At 48.3% G+C, this 24,253-nt stretch overlaps 1 protein-coding gene across 2 annotated transcripts in view; it reads right to left on the reverse strand.

Annotated features, from left to right (window-relative positions):
• The window catches only part of Stxbp1 (syntaxin binding protein 1), a 61,087-nt gene that overhangs the window by 12,846 nt on the left and 23,988 nt on the right, over positions 1-24,253 (reverse strand). For both annotated transcript variants that reach the window (XM_031369873.1, XM_031369872.1), the window contains exons 2-16: positions 23,690-23,739; positions 21,913-21,994; positions 19,902-19,978; positions 18,654-18,732; positions 17,371-17,474; positions 15,208-15,356; positions 12,974-13,058; positions 12,067-12,197; positions 9,336-9,443; positions 8,024-8,084; positions 6,643-6,708; positions 6,043-6,123; positions 2,781-2,919; positions 1,995-2,104; positions 749-850 (exon numbers count right to left, since the gene is read on the reverse strand). In XM_031369873.1, coding sequence (XP_031225733.1) covers positions 749-850; positions 1,995-2,104; positions 2,781-2,919; positions 6,043-6,123; positions 6,643-6,708; positions 8,024-8,084; positions 9,336-9,443; positions 12,067-12,197; positions 12,974-13,058; positions 15,208-15,356; positions 17,371-17,474; positions 18,654-18,732; positions 19,902-19,978; positions 21,913-21,994; positions 23,690-23,739 — 1,424 coding nt within the window. The remainder of the gene's footprint in view (positions 1-748; positions 851-1,994; positions 2,105-2,780; positions 2,920-6,042; positions 6,124-6,642; positions 6,709-8,023; positions 8,085-9,335; positions 9,444-12,066; positions 12,198-12,973; positions 13,059-15,207; positions 15,357-17,370; positions 17,475-18,653; positions 18,733-19,901; positions 19,979-21,912; positions 21,995-23,689; positions 23,740-24,253) is intronic.

The following is a 24,253-nucleotide window of genomic DNA, read 5'->3' on the forward strand; positions in this document are numbered from 1 at the left end:
TCAGCACCTCTGGAATAGCAGTCAGTGCTCTTAACCACTGAGCCATCTCTCCAGCCCCTCTTGGCTAGTTTAACATGACATGAAAGGAAGGAACCCTGCCTTCTTCTTTTTTTTTTTTTTGGTTTTTTTCAAGATAGGGTTTCTCTGTGTAGCCCTGGCTGTCCTGGAACTCACTCTGTAGACCAGGCTGGCCTCGAACTCAGAAATCCACCTGCCTCTGCCTCCCAAGTGCTGGGATTAAAGCTGTGCACCATCGCTGCCTGGCTGGAACCTTGCCTCCTTAAGAGCATGCTGTAGGGAAGCCTATGGAGCATTTTCTTAATTAGTGATTGATATAGGAGGGCCCAGATTACTGTGGGTGATGCCTTCCCTGGGCTGGTGATCCTGAGTGCTATAAGAAATCAGGCTGAGTAAGCCATGAGGAGCAAGCCAGTAAGCAGCACTCCTCCATGGCCTCTGCATCATCTCCTGCCTCCAGATTCGGTCCCTTTATGAGCTCTTGCCATGAATGCCTTTGATGATGAGTGGTAATGCCCCTCATGGCCATGGTGTTTCATCATAGCAACACAGCCCAAACTGAGATCAGTCCCACGCTGTTCATGAGATGGACAGAACCCCAGAGGACCGGGAATTCATCCTCACAGGAACAAAATCATAGGGTGTCACTGCTACCTGAGAACAGGGGTGCTGGAACTTAGACCACAACTGAAGAGCAGCCCTGGTTCCTGCTGCTGAACCTCAAACTGACCTCCATAATGTCTTTAATGATCGGGGTCCATCGTGAGAGCTGGTAGGTCTGCTCACTGATGCGCTCCTTCCGTTCTGGCTTGCTTCGGCGGCGTAGTGTAGACTGAAAGTAAGCACACATGTTAGATGCCTGGCAGGGACCACCTGGGTCTCAGTGACTTCTAGAAATTCTCTCAAGGACTCTCTTCAGAATTAGCATCAGCAAAGAGTAATAAAGGAGAGGTTCTGCCCAGTGTAGCCCTGAAATATACCTCTTTAAAGAAACTCTGAAACAAGGGAGACTTGAGAAAGTCTGGGTTTTCTAGGGTTTGTTTTGTTTGTTTATTATATGTAAGTATACTGTAGCTGTCTTCAGACACTCTAAAAGAGGACATCAGATCTCTTTACAGATGGTTGTGAGCCACCATGTGGTTGAACTCAGGACCTTCAGAAGAGCAGTCATAACCTCTGAGCCATCTCTCTAGCCCTTGTTTTGTTTTTTGGTTCTTTGAGACAGAGTTTCTCTGTGTAGCTCTGGGTTTCTGCTTCATGTCAGTAGCACGGGCTATTTTACATGAATCAGTTCTATTGTTTTGAGCCTTTTGTGACCCAGGTATAAAAACACCAAACCCTGCCAGCTACTGGTCACTGGTCAGGTCACTAGAACCTAGACCCTCCTGGAGATCCCAGTTGGTTTTTTGAGCTCTGCCCCATGGACTGCTTGCCTCCAGGGGAAAATAATACACAGGGCACTTCTCCATCTGGGGTTCAAGGCACTGTCTGAAACAGACGATCTGCCTGCTCTCTCCGAGCACATTGTGCAGCCCTGACTTTCTGAACTGTCTGCTGGATTTTGCTCTCAGTCATTTCACTGCCAAAGACACAGAGCAAAAGAGCTCCCTTGACCGTGTCGCCATCCTTACTGGAGATGCTGAGTCTGTGTCCAAAGGCAAGGTCACACAAGATATTTAATAGGGGAAGTTGGGGTGACCCGTTTAGGATGAGTTCAGAGACAGCTCAGCTTTAGTGACCATGGACTCCTGGATACATCTAACTCCTGACTTTGAACTCTTTTCACTGTCCTTCCTCTCTATCTCCGACTCATTTTTCACTCTCCCTCCCTCTTTCTCCCTCTTCCGCTTTCCCTCCCACTTCCCCTCTCTCCTTTCTCGATGCTGAAGGTACACAGCTGTATCATAGGGGACTGTCAATCATGAACGTGGCCAACCTCCCTCCCACAGTCTCACTGCCTATGACCTGGCCCTTACGTCTGTGACAATGGGCACACCGAGGTGAGCCATGTTGGTGATGATCTCACTGTCCTCTGGGGGGATCTGGGCATGCTGGATGAGTTTGTTTAGGTTCTCCTCAGTGATACCTGGAAAACAAGACTCCTGGTCACATACCTGCCCTGCCATTTCCACTTCCATAAGCAAAACCTTGGCTTCCCCTCTCCTCCTCAGCCACATCTAAGGTGGGGTCAGAAGAACCTTCCACTCTAATGGATCTGCCCTGTGCTGACCATGGGTGCCTGCCCTTCCAGTCTCTTCCATCTACTTGGCTTCCCAGCAGTTCCTGCCTACTTGTGCCCTGTACCAAAATCACACTAGATGAGAAAGACTCCTTACCCAGTTTTTTGTACAATGACATAGGTAAAGACAATTTGTTTTGTTTTTAGTGTTGTTTGTTTTGGGGGATTTTTTTGGTGGTTTGTTTTAAACAGGGTCTCATATAGTCTAAACTGGCCTTAAACTTACTTTTGTGGCTAAAGGTGGTCTTGAACTCCTGATACCCCTGCCTCTACCTTCCAAGGGCTGAATATTAGTTGTTGAAAGGTCTCTACTACTAAAGATGCAACCTAGAGGCACCCAGCAGGCTGAGTGCTAGCAAATGGCTGGAAGAGCCAGATGGCTCCTGTGTCACCTGCTTCCTGTGCACTTGGGGCCACTGAGCAGGCCCCCTTGGCTTCCCATTCTCCCAGGGCTGCTGGTTGGCATCTGCACTGTTCTACTCTCTGTTCCTCCTCCCCCTCCCCCCTCCCCACCGGCTCCTACCGTTCTTCAGGAAGATGTAGAGAAGGATGATACGGATTTTGTCATAAGTGCTGACGTTGGCATCCAGCAGGATGGGGACAATGGCTCTCATGGGGTCCTTGATTTTTTCCCCCTCAGCATCTGTGCCCATTGCCAAGTCCTGTAGAAAACACACCTTGCTGGCCCTATTTCTGTGACAGTCTGGGAAGATGACAGTTCTCAGGAAGTTCATGATCTACAAATGCCTGACTCTGTGGTATTGTTGGAGCAGGCTCCAAGTCTCCTGAAGCAACAGGCTGACACAGAATCCCAAGATGGCCAGGCATAAGAGCCCTGAGATTCCTTCCCAAGGCAGGCACAGTACCTAGTCACACTGTTCCCTGTAGGGGGATGCCAGGGCACCTGCACCTGAGACATACACGACCCAGCTAAGGGGGACTCAGGGTTTGCTTCCCACTCATGAAAACTGGCATCTCAAGGGCCCATGTGTGGCTGGATTCTTTCCATCCTGGCTCTCCTGGCGTGAAAGGACACACTAAGGTTTAACTACTCTTGAGTTTCACTTCTGGTTTTAATCTCCCTATAGCTTTCCACAGGCTGAGGAGAAACAAGGAAGGACTCCCACGCCTGGAGGTGAAGGACAGAAAAGTAACAGGAAACTGAGGTGAGAAGACAGAAATGAGCACAGCCAGGGTGGGTATCACTCACTCACCCACGGGCATCCAGGGTGGGTACCACTCACGGGCAGCCAGGGTGAGGACCACTCACTCACTCACTCACTCACCCATGGGCAGCCAGGGTGGGTGTCACATACCCCACAGGCAGTGTACTGCACTCAGCAAGCCAGAGTGCTGCCTTTAGATCTGACACAGCCATTGCTGTCTCTGTGGCTCCTAGAAGGGTTTCTGGGGCTCCTCTTCCTATCAATACCCAAAGAGTTTACCCAAATGGTGACCTCACATTCAAACATGGTCTGAGGAAGGCACAACTCCCTCCCAGTCCTCTCGATAGCTCCAGCAAATGTGTGCTCGGCAGGAAGAAACTAGCAACTACCCCACAGTTTGTTTTTGTTTTGTTTTTGAGATAGGGTCTCACCGTGTAGTTCTGGCTGGCCTGGAACACACTATATAGCCCAAGCTGGCCTCAACCTCAGAGATCCTCCTGCCTCTCCTTCCTGAATGCTAGGATTAAAGTGTGAGCCATCACACCCAGTCTCATCAAAAAATAAACACACAGGGGTGGAGGTGATGCCGGGGGGGGTGGGGGGGCTCTCCCTTCTTAGAGAAGAAGAGCAGGGAATGAGGAAAGGATCTGTGTGAGGTACTGGTATAGAGGGGCTGATATTGGAATATAAAGTGAATTGAAAAAAAAAAAGAAAACACACACATATAATTATTTATTGTGTTAGTGTGTATGCATGATACACATTGGAAGTCAGAGGACAACCTGTGGGAGCTGGTTCTCTCCTTCCTTCACATACATCCCAGGGACTGAACTCAGGTTGTCAGGCTTGGCCATAAGCCTGCTGAGCCATTTTGCCAGCCCCAGAGTACTCTTTAAGCTCACTGAAATGCAACTAATTCAATTTTTTTTTGGTAGTTTTAAGAGACAGGGTCTCACAAAATAGCCCTGTCTGTCCCAGAATGCATTATATAGACTAGGCTGGCCGCAAGTCCACAGAAATCCACCTGCTTCTGCCTCCCGAGTGCTAGGATTACAGATCTATATCACTACAACCAGCTTAACACTTATGTGCTTAAACCACTTTCAAAAACAAAACAAAACAAAACAAAACCTGTGCTGATAAAGTTAACCTGAACTTACTTCTTACTTCTTACATGGTTCTCAACCTTCCTAACATTGCAACCCTTTAATACGGTTCCTCATAACCCTGTCTTGAAAATAAACCAAACCAAACCAAACCAAAACACAGTGCCTCATGTTGTGGTGACCTCTAACCATAAAGTTATTTCGTTGCTACTTCATAATTGTAATTTTCCTACTGTTAGGACATGACCCCTGGGAACGGCTTGTTCAGCTACCAGAGGGGTTGTGACCCACAGGTTGAGAAGCACTGACCTAGCCAGAACCTGCTTTGGAAGGATGAGCTCTTGGGGAGAAGCTGTGAGTTTGAGGAGGGTGCCTGAGAAGTGGGGGTACTGAGAAGTGGAGGGAGGGCTGCTTCCCTTCTGACTCAGCCAACGCTACTGGGCAGAGCATGCATGCCTCCACTGAGCCTCTAAGAGCGAGCCAAGGGTGAGAAGCTCAGCCCCACACTGAGCATGAGCTGATGTTTCCTGTAAAATGAGACTTCCAGCTTTAGAATGGCTGTGGTGGTGGCAAGTGTGATGGATTGTCACTAAGCTGCCAGGCTGGCCTGAAACCTGTGGTCTTCCTCCCTTAGCCTTCTAGGCAGTCAATCTGCACTTGCTTCTTACTGAGCAGCACAGTGGGTCTCAACCTTCCTAAGGCTGCGACCTTTAAAACAGTTCCTCATATTGTGGTGATCCCCTAACCACACAATTATTTCATTGCTCCTGTTATGAATTGTAAGTATCTGATCTATAAATACCTAGGCTTCAGTCACCAAGTCCGGCACCCTGAAATTGTTCAGTGTCTCCCTCCCCTCAGACCCTGACACATGGAGGGAGCCTCAGTGTTCGAGGGCCTCGTCTGCCTATGTGAGGCCCTGAGTCCGACCTCTTGAGATCAATCTAAGGGGACTGAAAGCAATGACAAGACAGTTGCCACACAGCTTAGCAGTTTTGCCACACGTCTGAGTTTGGTGCTCTACACAAGGTGACAATGATGTCAGTGCTGTGAGTAGCCAATAGGGAAAAGGGAGCAGGGGCACCCAGTACCAGTGAGGGCAGAGTCCCATCCAGGCCTGGGGTTAGCCAGGCTGGAGGACTCATGCCCTGCTGCAGCCCTGGCAGCCCGGGCTCTAAAGCTAGTCTGGTCATAGCAGGACCAAAACACATCAGAACATAAACATCAGCCAACCCTGCCACGGTTAGGGCTGTCACTCTAGGAAAAACAGAGCCTTTGGAAAGAGCCAGGCATGCAAGATCCAAACGGCACAGCACTCCAGCACTATCTTGGCCCTACCCACCAAAGTGGCTCCACACTGGCCCCACAGCTGAGACAACCCGGGGTCATGGGCTCTCCCTTCTCTAGATCCTACGATTCTGTAAGATGTTCAAGGGCAGAGGTTAAAATTCAGTGAGGTGAATAGGTAGGGCAGAAGTTCTGCCATGCAGAAAGGAAAGCAAGCCAATCCTACCTGCTCCACGCGGCAGAGTTTGTCCACGGTGCCTTGGTAATGCTTCATACAGTCTTCAGCAAGGTGTAGGTGAGTCGAGTACTGGGGGAAGCACAAGAATCAGTAAAGAGGTGAGCCGCTGACTCACAGAGGACTCTGGTACCAATGGGAATAAAAGATACATTAACTGGGAAAGAACCTTGAGGAGAGTGGAGCTGCACGAGCCGTTTGAGTGTGGGGTGGGTGCCAATATCTATAAATATCTTGCAGGCAAGTAATGTCCTTTCACCTTTATGATGAGGCCCAGAAGCCCGGATGCCTCCTGGTCCTCTCTCAGATCAGCGCCTCTGAGGGAGGCCAGCAGCTGGGTGAGGACAGCCAGCACAAGCTAAGGCCTGCGTACTGAGGAACTGGGGCCTCTGGTCAACAGCGAGGGAGGAAGAAGAAGAAAAGAGAAAGGTAGAGAAGGGAGAAGAAAGCAGTGGGAAGCAGCCTCCCTTTCCTTCTTTTCCTAATAAAAACTGGGCCTGGGATCTGTCCATTTCGTGAACTGCCTGGGGTAGCAGGGTGTGAGCTGCCCTGCATTTCTGAGTCAGACAGTCTAGCCTGGGGTCTCCATACCTTGCTGAGCTCCTTCTGGTACTGGGGCATTTTCTTCAGCATCTGGGACAGGTCCCGCATGGTAGTCTGCAAGGAAGGAGGCACAGTGTCACTAGCCCTAATGGGGCCTTGTGAAGCTGGGCACACATGGCAGGACAGCAGCAACATTAGACTTTACAAGTGTCCGTTCACAGACTTAAAAGATGTATTCAATTATACGCCTGTGTGTGCACTGTGCACAATTGAATGCAGGTGTCTGTGGAGGTCAGAGGAAGGAATCAGATCCCCTGGAACTGGAGTTACAGCCAGTGGTGAGCTGATATGTGCTCTGGGAATAGAACTTAGGTCCTCTGCAAGAACAGTAATTGCTCTTAATCTCTGAGCCATCTCTCCGGCTCTTTAAATTATATTTTAATTAATTATGTGTGTATGCAAATACACATGCATGAATGCCACAGCACACTTAAAGAAGTCTCAGGGGACAGCTCACAGGAGTCATTTTCTCCTGACGTGTAGGTTCCAGGCCATTACCTGCTGCACCATCCTGACTGAGATTAAAGGTGAGCATAGTGCACATGGCTGGGGATGACATTTCTAACAAAGTAAAGAAGGCCAGAGCCAGGGGAGACCTCAGGAGGTCAGGTCATGAATTCCAAGCTAAAAAATTTTATGATTCTTCTGGCTTAAGATCAGTTATGCTCCTAAATGGAAAATCTTAACCCTCTAGATATGAGAAAGCAGTTCTTTACAAACACTGAAAGTCATGGGGTTCCAGAGAGGATCCGTCTATTATGCTGGGGATAAAACCCAAGGTCTGTGTGCAGTCAACAAACACTATCACTGAGCCACACATCCATGCCTCAGATAGCAATATTTTTCTTTTTTTCAAGATTTATTTTTTAAAAATAAAGTATGCCGGGCGGTGGTGACACATGCCTTTAATCCCAGCACTTGGGAGGCAGAGGCAGGCAGATTTCTGAGTTCGAGGCCAGCCTGGTCTACAGAGTGAGTTCCAGGACAGCCAGGGCTACACAGAGAAACCCTGTCTCGAAAACCAAAAAAAAAAAAAAAAGTATATGAGTACACTGTAGCTATCATCAGAAGAGGGCACCAGACCCCATTACAGATAGTTGTGAGCCACCATGTGGTTGCTGAGAATTGAACTCAGGACCTCTGGAAGAGCAGTCAGTGCTCTTAATCACTGAGCCATCTCTCCAGCACCCCCAACCCCCATTCCCAATAGCAATTTAAAAGCAAAACCGAAGCCAGACAGTTTAGTGAAGGGTGAAACATAGCCCCGCCCACTCCCTAGTAGGACACAGAGAAGAGGAGCTGACCTGTAGGATGCCTGGACACTGGCATCCCTCACTGACCCCAGGACTTGTGGACACAGCAGGCTTACCTTCTCTCCAGTATTCATCCTCTTGCTAGAGGAAAAGTCCTTCAGAGACCGGGTGACTTCCCTGCAAAAGGGGAGGGAGGCAGCCATGCTCAACACAGAGCCCAGGGCTCTCTGCAGAGACCACTGAAGCTTTGGGGAGCCGGAGGCAGCCATGCTCAACACAGAGCCCAGGGCTCTCTGCAGAGACCACTGAAGCTTTGGGGAGCCGGAGGCAGCCCTGCTCAACACAGAGCCCAGGGCTCTCTGCAGAGACCACTGAAGCTTTGGGGAGCCTTCCTTGGGACTAAGTGGTGATTCTCTTCCCACTGAGGCATGCGTTTAAAGTGAAGGACACATACAGTTCTGATCGACACTCTACACCACTGGTCTCCAGGACAGTGTGTGTCAGATGATTTGAGGGCAAAGGGGACAGTACTGGACTGTCCACTGTGGTTAGTTTCTTTCTTCCTTTCCAAATGCACAGACATTGAAACACTAATGTTTGGGTTTGGAAAGTACAAATACATGTGGTATATAACTAAATGATAAATAGATTTAACAGCAGGAAATATGGGTCAGTATTTCCACCCCAATATTAACTGTGGTGGTACAGGCCTTTAATCCCAACAGAGGTAAGGGGATCGTTGAGTTTGAGGCCAGTCTGATCTACAGAGTGAATTCCAGGGCAGCCAGGGCTACACAAAGAAACCGTCTCAAAAACAAACAAACAACAGAACAAACCCACCCCTTCCAAAGCACTATTTTTGTGTAGCTGGTGGTTGAATCTCGGACCCTGTCAAGGCCAGGAAACGGCCTTACCTCTAAGCTACATCCCACCCCAGGCTCATGGATCAATCTTTCTTTTCTTCTTTTTCCTCTTCTCTTTCTTCCTTCCTTCCTTCTTCTCTCTCTTTCTCTTTCTCTCTCCCTCCCTCTCTCTTTCTTTCTTTTTTCTTTTTCTTTTCTTTTTTTTTTTGAGACAGGGTTTCTCTGTGCAGCCCTGGCTGTCCTGGAACTCACTCTGTAGACCAGGCTGGCCTCAAACTATCTCTGTAGAGCAGGCTGGCCTGCAACTCTGAGAACCTCCTGCCTCTGCCTCCTGAGTGCTAGATTGAAGGTGTACACATCACCACCTGGTGAGAGTGGATTTTTTTAAGTTGGTGAAATTGGAGAAGCACACATTCAAGGAACAGGAGGGACCTGTCCGTCTTGTCTAGCATGTGGGCCACTTTGCCAAGGGGATGAGCTCACTCCCCAGGCTGCTGTGTGTGCATGGTCATTCTCAGCCCAGGGTGAAGGGCCCACCCTAGGGAAGGGTTGGCGGAGTTCTTACTGGGACACCTCTGCGATGTGCTTGTGTCGAAGTGCAATCCACAGGTCATCATCCTCATCCAGAAGCACCTCCTTCACCCGAGCCTCTCCAATGCCGCTGGTCTCATACCTAGAGGAGACAGGACTTGAGTAGGCCGGAGACCTCACGGCATGACCTTTGCAACCTATGAGACAGGACTTCATGTATCCCAGGCTAGCTTCAGACTCCCTAAATAGCTAAGGCAGTATTGAACTCTTGATCCTCCTGCCTCCACCCCTTGAATGCTGCTGGGATTACAGGTGTGCACTTCCACACCCAGATGTTGGCTTCCTTTGGTTTCTAAGGCTGACACCTGTTCTCTCGACTGCCAGGTGATCCCAGGCGTGGCTCGTAACACCAGCCACCTGTCAGGCTGGCCAGGTCATCTGGGACAGCACAAAATGACCGATTCCCTGGGCAAGGAGAAAGCTCAAAGCCAGCAACTTGGGAGCTGTGCTTTGACCCCTCAGAGTCTGGGGCTGAGGGGCAGGGGAGGGAATCCAGGCCCTGTGACAGTTTTGTGTGAGTCTACAGTTCATAGAGAAGAAAGACTACACGTCTGTTTGCCCCTCTCTGAGGAAGGGGAGGGACACATCTGCAAATGTAAGGTGCCTAAAAGGTTCCCGGCAGCTTCAGTGATGGCTCCTCGGTATATTATTACACATGGAATCATGAGTGTTCAGAGGAGGCCAGAACCCCAGGAGTCAAAAGAGACAAGGACTTAAAACCACAAATATTTTCAGAATCTTCATTTTTAGTATCAGTTAATTAGTTAATTGAGAGTGGGTACCTGTATGTAGTCCTGGTTATACATAACCAAGTAGGAACTTGCTGATGTAGGCCAGGCTGGCCTTGAACTCTCAGAGATACTCCTACCACTGCCCCCCGAGTGCTGGCATTAAAGAAGTGCAATACCACACCCAGCGGAACCTTCATTTTTACAAAGATGCATTTATTTTATTTATGTGTACGAGGGTTTACCTGTGTGCATGTATGTGTATCATGTGAGTACCTGGTGCCCACAGAGGCCAGAAGGTGTCAGTTCCTCTGAACTGGAATTACAGTTTTAAGCTATCATGTGGGTTCTGGGAAATGATCCCTGTCCCTTGCAAGAGTAGCAAGTGTTAATAAACTACTTTGTTTACCAATTAAAAAAAAAAAAAAGAGTAGCAAGTGTTCTTAGCCAGCAAACCATCTCTCCGTCTCTGGAATCATTCGCCCTAGAATGATTTTGTTTGTTTTATGTTTGTGTTTTGCCTTTGCATCCACGCACCATGTGTATGCCAGGTGTCCATGGAGGCCAGAAGAGGGCATCAGATCCTCTGCAACTAGAGTTAAAAGTAGTTGTTTGTTACTATGTGTGTGCTGGAAATCAAAGTCAGGGCCTTGCTTAACCACTGAGCCATCTCTCCAGCCCCAGAACCTTCATTGTAAAGTCATTCTTTGTTGTGAGACAGGGTCTCACACTTAAGTTGTCCAGACTGACTTCAAACTCATGACCCTCCTGTCTTAGGATCCTGAATGCCAAGATTACAGGTGGGTAATATTTTTATAAAGAACACAGTTTCACTGTTCAGAACGTTCAGAACTCTGTTGAAATATTTTACTGAATCATATTTTGTGATCTGTAATTAAGAACTCTCCATTCTGAATAAGACACACGTAAAACCAACCTGTCAACACATCTAAGAAGCTATGAATTGAAGTGATATGAGCTACGAAAGAAGACTTAATGTCTGTCCTATCAGCAGGCATGTAGGAATGACACACGATAGGGAAACCCACAGGAACCTCATGGGCTCATCTAAGAAATGGTATCAGTGCTCATATTTTTCCTAATATTAAAAACATGCGCTAGGCAGTGGTGGTACACACCTTTAATCCCACCACTTGGGAGGCAGAGGCAGGTGGATTTCTGAGTTTGAGGCCAGCCTGGTCTACAGAGTGAGTTCCAGGACAGCCAGGGCCACACAGAGAAACCCTGACTCAAAAACCCAAAAACCAAACAAAAATAAAAACAAAAACAAACAAACAAAACACCATGCTTGTGGGGGGCTAGAGAAATGGCTCAGTGGATGAAGCACTTGTCATGGAAGTTTGATGAAGACAGAAGCTCAGATGCCCAGAACCCACATAAATGTGGGGCAGGGGTGGTAGCCATCTGTAATCCAAAACTAGAGAAGCAGAGACAAGGTACCTGGGGTAAACTGGAAAGATAGACTAGCCAAAATTAGCAAACTCTGAATCCAGTTAAAGACTTTGCCTCAATAAGTTAGAAAGTGATTTAAAAAATGACAGCCAATATCAACTATGGACCTACCCTGTGACACACACACAAATATGCATTTCACACATGACATCTATGCATACTATATACACATACAAAAAGAGAAAACAAGCCAGGCGGTGGTGGCACATGTCTTTAATCCCAGCACTTAGGAGGCAGAGGTAGGCGGATTTCTGAGTTCAAGGCCAGCCTGGTCTACAGAGTGAGTTCCAAGACAGCCAGAGCTATAGAGAAACCCTGTCTCGAAAAACCAAGAGAGAGAGAGAAAGAGAGAGAAAGAGAGAGAGAGAGAAACAGACAGAGACAGAGACAGAGAGAGACACAGAGAGAAAACATTCTTAAAAACCACAAAACATCCTTTTTCTTAATCAGAGGAATTCCCGTTGTCCAGAGAGCTAGTCCTGTGAACCGTCACTGAATCCTTACTTGTAAACATCATTTTCGATAGGCAGCAGGTCGTAACTCATAGCCTGAAATGTCAGTTCATGAAGCACAGGGGAGCTGGGGTCAAAGCCACGATCGAGGATCAGGAGCTGGGACCGTGCCTTGTCGGGACCCTGGCAAGAAAGAGGGAGAGGCTTCAAAAGCTGTCCAAGTCCAACCAAGTAGCGGAGCCTCTGTGTTAAAGGCAGCAGGAAGAGCGCTCTGGGGAGCAAGCCCACAAAACAGCAAAGGGCACTGTGCCTGCTGCTTCACAGGAGCACCAGCAGTTCCTAAGGGCCTTCGGACAGTGCTCTGAAGCTGGGGTCACAGGAGCTTTGCAACAGAACACTGGTTCACTACACATCCAGTGACTGGCTGTCTGGAGTGCCCAATACTGAGGGGTCCAATTACAAGTCCACAGCACTGATGGAACAGCTCTGTGTCTAGGAATCAGCTAGGGTCTCACACATGCTAGGTAAACATTCACTCCGCCACTGAGCTGAGCCCTATCCCCCAGCTCTGTATCTCCACGGCGGTGCTGGTTACACAAACCTATGTAAGTTAAAGTGCAGAGAACTATGCACACATGGACCCCATGCAAACACCAGACTGAGGTATGAGGACCTAAGCCACTGTCAACTTGCTACCTTTGCTATTTTGCTACTGGGTAGCTCTCTGGAGATTCAGGGCTGAAGTTGGGAGTGCTGGCAACCAGGAACAAACTGGTTGCTCTAGCCATGCTGAATGTTTCTGCATCAGCCTGCCCCAGGGGTACTGGGCACTCCACTAGACACAGGAAAAGCAGCCCTCACATATGCTCAGTGAGCTCCAGGGCCATGCTGGCCCAAGGTCTGCTGCATAAATACTGTTTACTCAAAATGAGAATCTTGTGGTCCCATGCCAGACTTACCTCCCCCATTGTTGGGTCATCAGCTTTATAAGCATCCAGCTTGTCCTGGATCAGCTGAGCCAGCAAGGCATTGTCCTTGTACTCCCTGACACAAGGAGAAAGACCGAGGGTGAGCCACCTGTGCATCCAGATAATGTGCCAAGTGCAAGTGCCTCCAGGCAGCACACGGGGCAGGGCGAGAGCACAGTCTGTATTAGGATTTTTACAGTGAGCATATATGTGTGTGAGGCATGGTTATACTTGGGAGGCTGAGGAAGGAGAGCTACCACAAGTTTAAGGCCAGCTTGACCTAACACAGTAAGGCACTGTCTCAGAAGTATAAAACAAACAAACCCGTGTTGCATATGTAATTTAAAGAGAAAAATGGAAATCTCCGCTCAGGGCCCACTGTGTAAACGATCTTTCTCACTTCTTCTTCTAGCCTATGTGGAAGCAGAAATAATCTTTCCTCAATTCAAACCCCCTTGCCTCCAGAAGATGATATGGCTGTAATCCACAATCTTAGTGCCACCATAGCCCCATTCTTGACTTGTAGTGGTATTCTATAGTCCCAAGTTTCAGCAGACCGAAAAATAATGGCAGGCCAAAACTGTGGCCTTCAAAACACTCAGAGCCATACACTGGCAGCCATGAGCCTCTGCTGGGCCTGAAATGACAGCCCGTGCTCCTCAGACCATGGCCATCATCACAGCCCAGGCCTTTGCTCTGCCTCTGATGGCCTGGCTCTTCTGCTTCCCCTTGCCTTGACTCTTGTTCAGTTCATCTTCTTTAAAACTGATTGGCTCCCCTGTCCCAACCTCTCAGGAGGTCTCATGAAACTAAAGCTGCCCTACATGGCTACTGTGCCAGACTGCACTTGCCCTTTGACCCAAAGCCATTGCTAGTGCCAACAGCAAGTGTCAACACAAATGTCCGCACTCCTTCTTACCCATCTGCTGCGATGTGAACCCATTCTTCAAAGCCTGCCTCATAAGCACTATAACTTGCAGCTTCGCCCTGTCCTAGACTGGCCGGCCTCTGCAGGTTCTGGATGCTCCTGTCACTTTGATCTGCTGCTTGAAGGCATGGGCTTCCCCAGGGGCTGTGGTGAATGCTGCCTATACATGCACTGCATCCAGCAGCACCTGCCCAGCACCTGCAGCTTCTGAGGTAGGGCTGTGCTTTTAGCTTAAAATTCTCCAGCACTTCCTGGCAGTCTTTGAATCTTTAAAAAAAGATTTAGTGTTGGATATTTTGTTGCACATCCTTAATCCCAGCATTTGGGAAGCAGAGACAGTCAGATTTCTGAGTTTGAGGCCAGTCTGGGCTACAGAGCAAGTTTCAGGACAGCCAGGGCTACACAGGGAGAAACCCTGCCTCAAAATAATATATAAAGAGGCTAGAGAGATGGCTCAGAAGTTAAGAGCACTGGCTGCTCCCCCAGAGAACCTGGGTTCAGTTCCCAGCACCCACATGCAACATACAATCTGCGTCTGTAACTCCAGTTTCAGGGAATCTGGCACACTCACACAGATATATGTGCAGGCAAAACACCAATAAACATAAAAATAAATTGTTGGAAAAAAATTCAAAGACTGCACTATAGAAAATTATCCACCTGCCACCCCCACCCCGTTCCCTCCTCTCTTTTAGTTGAAGGCAACCTGGAACTCCTGCTCTATCTGCCTCAGCTTCCCAAGTGCAGATGTACCCCACCAAGCCTGACTTTGTATTTTACTTTTCTTTATGCTGGGCAGTGGTGGCGCATGCCTTTAATCCCAGCACTTGGGAGGCAGAGGCAGGCAGATTTCTGAGTTCGAAGCCAGCCTGGTCTACAGAGTGAGTTCCAGGACAGCCAGGGCTACACAGAGAAACCCTGTCTCGAAAACCAAAAAAAAAAAAAAAAAACCTTTGCAAAGAGAGGTTGGTTTGAAAAAATTTCAAAGAGATTAAAAATTGGGAAATATGTGTTGCAGTAGCATGGAGGTCTATATTTTAATTATTCAATAACCAAATATGTATTATGTTCTTCTCTGAATGTGCTAATAGATAAAATCATTATATTTATTTATTTATTTATTCATTTATTGTGATCTGTGTTAGGGCATATGAACATGGCACATGTATATGAATTCAAAGACAACTTTCTAGAACTGGTTCTCTCCTTCCAGTTTTTCATGGGTTCTTGGGATTGACCTCAGGTATTTGTAGCACACAAAAGATGCCACCCAGAGCAGTCTAGCATGCTGCCTTACCCCCGATACCGCACAGCTGGGTACTCCTTCAGGGTGGCACACAGGGTTGCGATCTGCTCTGCCAGGCGTTCCAGTATAGGATTCTTCATCTGAGCCTTGTGAGGGCTGTAGAAGCTTTGGAAAGAGTCAGCGGAATCCAGGGAGTACACCTAGGGACAACAAACCATGCAGGGGGTAAACCCTATCAGTGAGCAGCTAGAGCATCCGTCTGTCCACCTGTCCATCCATCAACCTGGCGGTCTGCTCGTGCTTTTGTTTATCCCAATGTCAGGCACTTCAACTGTTAATGACCAGAACATCCCTGCTCCCAAGGAGTCTGCCACATAACAGGGGAAGACAGACGTGAAACACAGTGAAATAAACTGAATGTGATCGAGAACTATAAGGAGTTGAGAAAGCATAAAGCAGGCAGAGAATGCCCCATAGCTGGGTGTGTACGTGTGTGTGTGTGTGCGTGTGTGCATGTGTGCGCATGTGCACACGTATAAGCAGGGTCTAAAGGAGGTGAGGTGTTTGCTGCCAGCAGAAGACGTGAGGAGGGAAGGGTGAAGCCCAAGATGTCAGGGTGTGTGCACCTAGGGTGCCCAGTGAGCAACTGTCCTTGCACTGGAGGTCAGTGCAAGGGTTCATAGGCCAGTCTGAGTTTGCTTTTAATAAACAAAGCACGATCTGGAGACTGTGCCACAACTGTGAGCAAATAAGGGAGCTTTTTATAGGTTTAATGATATCCTGTCTTCAGCCAACTGCTCTAAGTACTCTCCTCCTCCTGCTCCCCGCCCTTTTCTGTAAAGGGCTGGGTGTGGAGGTTAGACTCTCTTTAGGATGGAGTGAACCGACTCTCAGGACTCTCTCACGTTCTCCCTTGTTAAACTACCTGGACCTCCTTGTGAAAGTGGTGGTGGTGGTGGACTCTGTGGTTCAGGCTGACCTGAAACTCACTACTTAGCCCAGGCTGGTATTAGATTTGAGGTACTTCTCTAACCTCAGAATTCTAAGTGTTAGGATTACAGGGTTGAGTATATGTTTACCTTAAGATGTGATTTGTTTTATTTTATTTATTTTTTTGAGACAAGAGTTTCTCTATGCATCCCTGGCTGGCCTGGAACTCACTCTGTAGACCAGGCTGGCCTCTCTGCCTCCCAAGTGCTGAGATTAAAGGTGTGCCTGGGAAAAACTGATTTTTAAACTTCCTACTTTCTCATGCTTTCTGAAAAATAATATGCTTGTATGTGTTAGACTTGGATTTTGTTTAATTAGGTGATGATGGGGTTTATAGAGAAGCAAATACGTACAGCTCTCCAAGAGGAGACAGGCTTAGGGTAAACAAGAAGGCACTGAGCCAGCTCTGATGTTCATGCTGTATCTGTCCCCAAGCCCCCCCCCCACTTTTTAGACAAGGTTTCATGTAGTCTAGCCTCACCTCTAACTTGTTATAACTAAAGATGATCTTGAACTTCTGATCCTCCTGCCTCTACATACCTCCAAAGTGCTAGGAACACAGACTTGCCACCACACTCAGTTTATAAAAATCCAACTCCAGGCTTTGCGACTTCTAGGCAACTCTACCAACCGAGCTCTATCTAGCCCCTGTCTAACAATAGTCTACTCCACAGTGTTAGGAGCCGACCTATAAAGATCCAGTATACATCTTCCAACACCACAGAACAAATACAAATCCTGTGGCTTTTGATTCCTTTTGCCAAGAGAAAACATTTGGATGAGCTCTAAAATACTCAAATAAATTTCATATATTCTCTCAATCAGCTTTACCTTTTTGAAGATAAAAGCTTTTTTTTTCCCCATGGGGAGGACTTTCCTGTTGGAACCTCCGGGTAAGGGTGGATGAAGTGCTAACAGCTTATGATGGAGGTGACCATCTGCTCTCTCAGCACATGACAAGCTGGGGTTATTGCCAACAAAAACAGCCTCCTATGCAGCAGATGGGTGATCTAGAATCGGCCTCCCCCCCCCTTTCCCTTTTAGGAACAGCCACTTTGGGTTATTCAAGGAGTCAGTGAAGAGGAGTGGGCAGTGATCAGTGGTGCCCGGACAGCATGGAGACCACTGCAGTCAGTAAGGGCGGTGAAGGGGATGATGTCATCAGGCAGCCGCCAAGGCAGCCTACTTCCCTTAAATAAACATCCGCACAGAAACAGACCGCACCTGGGACTCATAGGGGAGAAATGCGATGTTGATTTCCGTCAGCGTCTTGATGACTTTGGCTGCTCGGGATTTTACCAACTCGTTAAACAGGGCATCTGGACATGCTGCAGGAATAAGAAAAGACAGTGGGGTTTCCATCCGCCCGTCCATCCATCCATCTGCTGGCTCAGTCAACAGCTGTGACAGTCACTGCACTCCTTTTCACTCAGATTCTAAAAAGGCACCTAATAATACCTTCATCCTGTCCTCAGACATCCAGCACCATGAGGTCCAGAGATGGAAAAGTACCTGCAGGGCTTTAGCAAATACACAGCAACTAGCCGCCGACAGCGACACACAAGCTAATGAAGACTAGGGACTGCTTCCAGGCAAAGGAGAGCAAACAGCAGACGCCATTAGGAAAGGGTGAGGAAGAAAGCACACACATCTGACACGCACATGATAAAGTCAAAGACACGGGAACGGAGAGCAACAGCACAGGTGGCCCCTGGTGGGAAAACAGCTTGAGGTGCCAGGAGGTGCCCCACTGCTTGGTGGTCACCAGCACTGTGTTGGGTTTTCACCTAAGGGGTTACATTCTTTTTCTGCATTCTCAGCGGGGCCTGGGGTTACCCTGAGGGAGAAGGGTGGCGAGGCTACCACTCTATCGCTGTGACTGCTCCACTTGGAAAACTCACCCATACACAACCTAGCACAAAATTAGAAAGCCAACTCTAGGCTAGCCCACTGGAACTGTTATGGTCCAAAGACCTCACAAGAACAGCCCACAGGCTCCAGAGATGTCTGAATGGTGTATGATGGAGCACCAGGAAATTCTGCTCAGCAGGAAGCCCTTTGCTCCCAGAGGAGGAGCCAGCTAGGCTATCTTTCATCAGAAAAACAACTACTACTGCTTCTCCTTCTCTTTCTGATAGTGTTATACATTTGTGCATGTGTATGTATACACTTAGGCATGTGTAAGTGTATATACACTCACATGTATGTTGTACACCTGTGTATGTGTGTGTACATACTTGTGCATATGTAAGTGTATGTTCACTTACATGTATGTGTGTACACTTGTGCATGTGTCTGTACACACTTGTGCATGTGTGCATATACACTCACATGTATGTGTGTACACCTGTGCATGTGTGTGTCTTACACTGCTCGTCTACTGAAAATAGAAGATTGAATAACTATAGCACCACTCATTTCTTCTGTCACCCTGGCCTGGCTTGGGCTCAGTGGAGCTGTGAGGAAATGCCAACCTGGGCCAGCAGGAGCAGCTCATGGGTACTCACAGTCTGTGAAGAACACATGTGCGGCCCGATATTTAGCAGTCGGCGGGTCCTTAAAATCACTGATGAGAGAGTGGACAGACTGTAAACAGGGGGGAAAAAGGGCATTAAATTCAATTTTAGAAGCCAGTGCAACCTAAACCTGACTGAGTCCACTGGCTTCAGGCTCCTTGCACTACAGCAACGGTTTCTGACGTGTGTCTTTAGCACTGTTTAGTCATAACCAGCTCTGAGCACTTAAAGGTAAGATCATTCCAGAATGTGGTTCACTCCAGAATGACAGTATCAGTGTCACTGGGACCTGGACTCACAAAACTGTTTGGAACCTTCGAGAAGATTCATATGAATGTTCTGGCAATTTAGCAGAAACTTACCTGAAGACCAGATTTTGAAAGTGAAGGCAATAATGTGAAAACCAGGGGATTTTTTTTTTTTTAATAAAAAATATAAAAGAGCCCTTAGGGTTTCTATTGCCATGCTAAAACACCTTGACCAAAAGCAACTTGGAGAGGGAAGGGCCTATTTCAGCTCACAGTTCTATATGGCTGTCTATCGCTGAGGGAAGTCAGGGCAGGAACCTGAGGCAGGAGCTGAGGCAGAGGCCACAGAGGATCGCTGCTGACTGCCTTGCTCTCTTTGAAAATACATACTACCCAGGACCACTTGGGCCCAGGAGTGGTGCTGCCCACACTGGGCAGGGCCTCTCACTCAGTCACCAATGGAGAAGTGCCCTGCAGACTTGCCTACAGATCAGCTGGTGAAGGCATTTCAACTAAAGTTCTTTTTCCCAGATCAACCTGTGTCAAGTTGACAAAAATAAAAACAACAAAAACAAACAATACATCTGGCAAAAACTATCAGGCAAAAGGAGGAAAATGGTCCTTTTATGAGTCTGATCTGAACAAAGTGGAAAATTTTGAGTACAAGCTGGATACTGAAGAAATAACCCACAAACCATACAACACCAAAGCCCAGAGGTGGGTCTTCCTGGAGAGCATGAGGGAACTAGACTGTTGAGAGGGGTGTTGAGGTGCCAGCTCTGGCTGTCCACTCTGCACTGCTACTGCATTTTCTGAGGCTTAACACATGCCTTACTTCTCACTGCACAAGGGCCCCCACCCTGCCTGCTTCTGACAACATGCTTAAACAGAGCAGCATGTTAAATGCATCTTAACCTAGAAATGTCAGGTGCTCTGTGCCACAGAGCCTAAGCCCAGGGTCTCAGCCTGAGCAGGGAACACAGGGATTTACCTTCTCAGACGGGGTGATGAGGTACACAGCCTCCAGGCTGGGGAGTGGCTCTCGGCGCTTGTTGATATCCTCCACAACTACACAAAGAAACGGCCCACAGTGATTAAGAAAACTAGAAGATATCTGGCCAGGCCCCCAGGCCAGCACACACAAACCTACAGAGAGCCCTTGCCCCTTCTTTAAGCACCATGTTCCCTGGAAATGAAGCCCATTGCTTCACTTCACCACACTATTAGAAACGGTGGAATCTCACCATAGTAGGCCCTCCCAACTCCAGTAACATCTTTTGAGCTGTTCTGAGAGAAAGGCTGCACTCTGTCAAGGACAGACCCTTTGCCCCTTTAGTTTCTTCTCATCTAAATGATCCCCTAGAATTCCTTTCAAATTCCATGATGGCTTCATCTGTCACCAACTCTCCGGAGCTGGATACAGCTCATGGTGTAGAGCACTTGCCAAGCATATGTGGCTCAAGGTTCAACTGGCAGCTCTGTACACTGAGCCACATGCCATGGAGCTGATACTTTCCCACGTACTCCTAATGAGGCATTGCAAATACACCATCCATGTGACTGTGCTTCTTCCAACAGCTCCAGGATGAAGCAAAGCCAGGGACTTTAGTTTACATATTTTCTTTATAGACACAGACCAGGTATTGTAGACCAGGGTGGCCTTCAGTTCAGAGACCTTCCTGCCTCTGCCTCTGGAGTGCTGGGATTATAGATGTGAGCCACCACACAAGGTTAGCCCACATAATTACACAGCCAGCACTTTAATGATGGAACTGTCTCCTTAGCCATTTTCTTTCTGCCACTTGTGTTTATTAGACTCAGTGGTGTAACTGTGGGCAGAGAGGCGGCCTGTTTCCATTGTTGTAAGCTATGCTGTACTGTGAACATTCTACTCTTTTTTTTTTTTTTTCACAGCATGTCACTCATAGTCCAGGCTGGACCCAAGCCTCACTACATAGCCCAGACCATTCTTGAATTTATGATAATCTCTTGACTGCGGAGTGTTGAGATTCCAGGCATGTGCCACCATTTTCAACTGTCTCCTCTTTTTTTGAGAATTGTTTATTGACTGAGTTAGTGTGTACATATGTGTACATGTGTGCATATGGGGGTTGGAGGAAAATCTATGGAAGCTGGTTCTCTCCTTCCACCACGTGGGTCTAGGGATCATATGTGGGTTATCAGACTTGGCAGCAAATGTCCTTGCCCACCACACTGGGTCGCCAGCCCCAACCTTTCCATACTTGATGAGTACTTTGGCTGTTTCCACACAGGCCTCTTGTGAGCAACAGTATGGATACTCCAGTTCATGTCTGCTGAGCACATGCCTGAGTTAGTTCAGAACACACAGCTGACTCTGAGCCTGCTGGGTCGCGGGCACACACACCCTAGACTCTAGCAAATGTTCCAAGTGCTGTGTGGAGCAGCTGTGTGGACTGGCAGGACATCACACTGGGAACTGCAGTTTTCTATGCTTCATGGAGCTCAGCAACCCTAATCTGGAGCACTCAAGCCCCTCATTGGTATAAAGGTGGTGACTTGTCACATACATGTTAGCTATTTGGGTCTCTTCCTTCCTTAAGTATTTTGGTTTTGTTTCCCCCCTCTACTGGGTAGAGTGCCATCTTGCTTTTTAAAATGTTTATTTTTAAATTACACATATAGGTGTGTGTCTTTCTGCCCATGAAGGCCAGCAGAGGGCACCAGATTCCCCAGTGAGCCTCCTAATGTGGGTGCTGGGAACTGGACCTATCCTCTGCAAAAGCAGAGCAAGCTCTTAACCACTGAGCCATCGCTCCAGCCCCAGTCTTCTTTCTCCATCTAGCCCTTCCATTTGGCATTCCTTTATCATGCACTTAGGGAGCACCAGCATTCCATGAGGGCTCTAGTCAGGGGCTTATAGTCTTACCACAGGGGTTGCTGGAAGTGTATAAATCGACAGGACAGTAGTGAATAGGGAGGGTAGCGCATGCTGCCAGGAAAGGTGGGGAGAGGGCGCTCACTTGTGATTCCTTCGGTCATGATGTCTGTCATCTTGCAGCAGGAGGACAGCATCCTCATGCTTAACTGGTCCACCACCAGCACCTGGAAGGAAGAGGACAGCTCAGGGCTGCAGTCCCTGCCCTTCTTCTCTCGCTGGCTTCCCAGAGAACACTCTGGAGGGAGGAATGTGGGAGAAGCTCTTCCCTGTGGCCCACAGCTATGCTTGGATACACAATGGCTTTTACCTCCAACTTCACCCTCTAGACAATAGTGTTTGCTCTCACTGATGTGACTTCAGAAACTGTAAACATACTCCTAAGCATTTATACAAAATGAAATAAAGAGGAGGGAATGGGGGGGGGGCTGGAGAGAATGACTCGGCGGTTAAGAGCACTGGTGCTGTTCTGGAGGACCTGGATTCAACTTTCAGCATCCACAGGGCAGCTCACAACTGTCTGTAACTCCAATTCCAGTAAGAAGCCCTGACACCTCACATAGACATACATGGCAGGCAAAACACCAATGAACATGAGATAAAAATAATGAGAGAGAGAGAGAGAGAGAGTAAATAGCACTAACACTCTGTGGGTATTTTCAGGTCCTAACTTGCTCTCATGGGACACTGGCTAGTGTCCATCCAGGGTGGTTCATGGGGCTCAGCACAGCTACCTACCATCAGGATATCTACATTCACCAGCACGCATCTGTGCTCAGACTAGGCACACGAGAATGTTGTACCCTGCAGAGTTTGCCTCATCTTTCCTATGTCCTCTCACCCCACACATAGGAGACGGAAAAAGCCAATAGTGTAAAAAGGCTTTTTCTTCTCCCTCATGATATAAAGCACGGAGAGGCCCTGACTGTAGGAGGGAGCCATCACCACAGATGGTCCCAGTCACAAAGGTTCTGCTGCTGTGCGTATGGCAGCCCCTTGGCTTCATCTGCAGAGGCATCTGGGAGTTCTGGTGTCTACAAAGTCCTGCCAGGTGACAGAGAGACATGCCAATGAGCTCCCACCAGATGGCCTCCCCTCTAGAAGCTGTGAGAACTGAAACAGAACCCCACAGGGCCAGAACTGGGCTTCAAAGTCCTCCACAGCCAGTTAGCTCCCAGGCCCAGTGACTCTGGGCATGTATGGGCTCAAACTCCAGGGAAGTCTGAAGGTCCAAATGGACAGTGCAGCCCCTTCGGAAGCTCCTTGCCAGGGTGACGCTGACCTCAAAGGACCTTTGCTTGCCGAGTCATCTCACCAGCTCCATGTCCAGGAAGAGACGTCGGAACCCAGCTCATACACAAAGCCATCCTCCATCCGGCCTGGCAAGAGTGCTCGTTTCTACACTTCCCTGCCAACTCCAGCTTTACCTTCTTTGCTTCTTTGTGTGTGTAGGTTAGGGAGAATGTTTGCATGTATGTGTTCATATGTGCGTGAGGGAATGCCCACGCAGATGTCACGTGTTCTCTTCAATAGGTCTCACTTTGTTTACTGGGCTGAGGCCTCTTGATGATCCCAGAACTCACTGATTCGCTAGTGTACTTAGCCACTTGCCCAGCCAGCCAGCCTCAACCTCCTGAGTGCTGGGGGTCACAAGGAGGTCACCATCCTGCCTGCCATTCCTGAGTGGCTGTGGGGACATGAACTTGGTCCTTACGCTTGCACAGCGCATACTTTTTCCGGCCCCTGCTTTGCTCACACAGGAGCTTTTCCGGCCCCTGCTTTCCTCACACAGGAGCTTTTCTGGCCCCAGCTTTCCTCACACAGGAGCTCACCTTTACGGTCGCGAGCTGTTTGCTACCTACCTTCCACTCGCCCTTCTTTTTCACCTTCTTGATCACATCATGCATGATCTCTAAAAAAGTAATGGGGTAGAGGGAGAGAGAGGGAGAGAGAGGGGAAGAGAGGGAAGGAGTGAGTGAGGGAGGGATGAAGAGGGAGAGAAAAGAAGAGGGAGAGAGGGAAGGAGAGGGAGGGAAAGAAGGAAAAAGGGAGGGACGGAGATGGGGAGGAGGAAAGAGAGAAAGAGAGAGAGAGAATATGTTACTGTAATTTCAGAGACTTCCATACCTGCCTACTAGAGCATCTTCCCCAGGCTTGCTCCCTCAGTCAGGCAGTCCCACCAGCCTGTTCACAGTGCCAAACCCAGCCACCACAGAGGAAGGTCTTTCCTGGGCTCCTTAACTCATTGATTCATAGACATTTTGACCTCAAAGAAAGTGAGGTCTTCTTTATGCTTTTCAAAACAAAAGACCCCAGAGATTCTCTATGTGGGTAAATAACAGTAGGCATTAAGAGCAAAACTGAGCCGGGCGGTGGTGGCGCACGCCTTTAATCCCAGCACTTGGGAGGCAGAGGCAGGTGGATTT

Source organism: Mastomys coucha, unplaced genomic scaffold (genome assembly GCF_008632895.1).
Source record: "Mastomys coucha isolate ucsf_1 unplaced genomic scaffold, UCSF_Mcou_1 pScaffold15, whole genome shotgun sequence".
Lineage (NCBI taxonomy): Eukaryota > Metazoa > Chordata > Mammalia > Rodentia > Muridae > Mastomys > Mastomys coucha.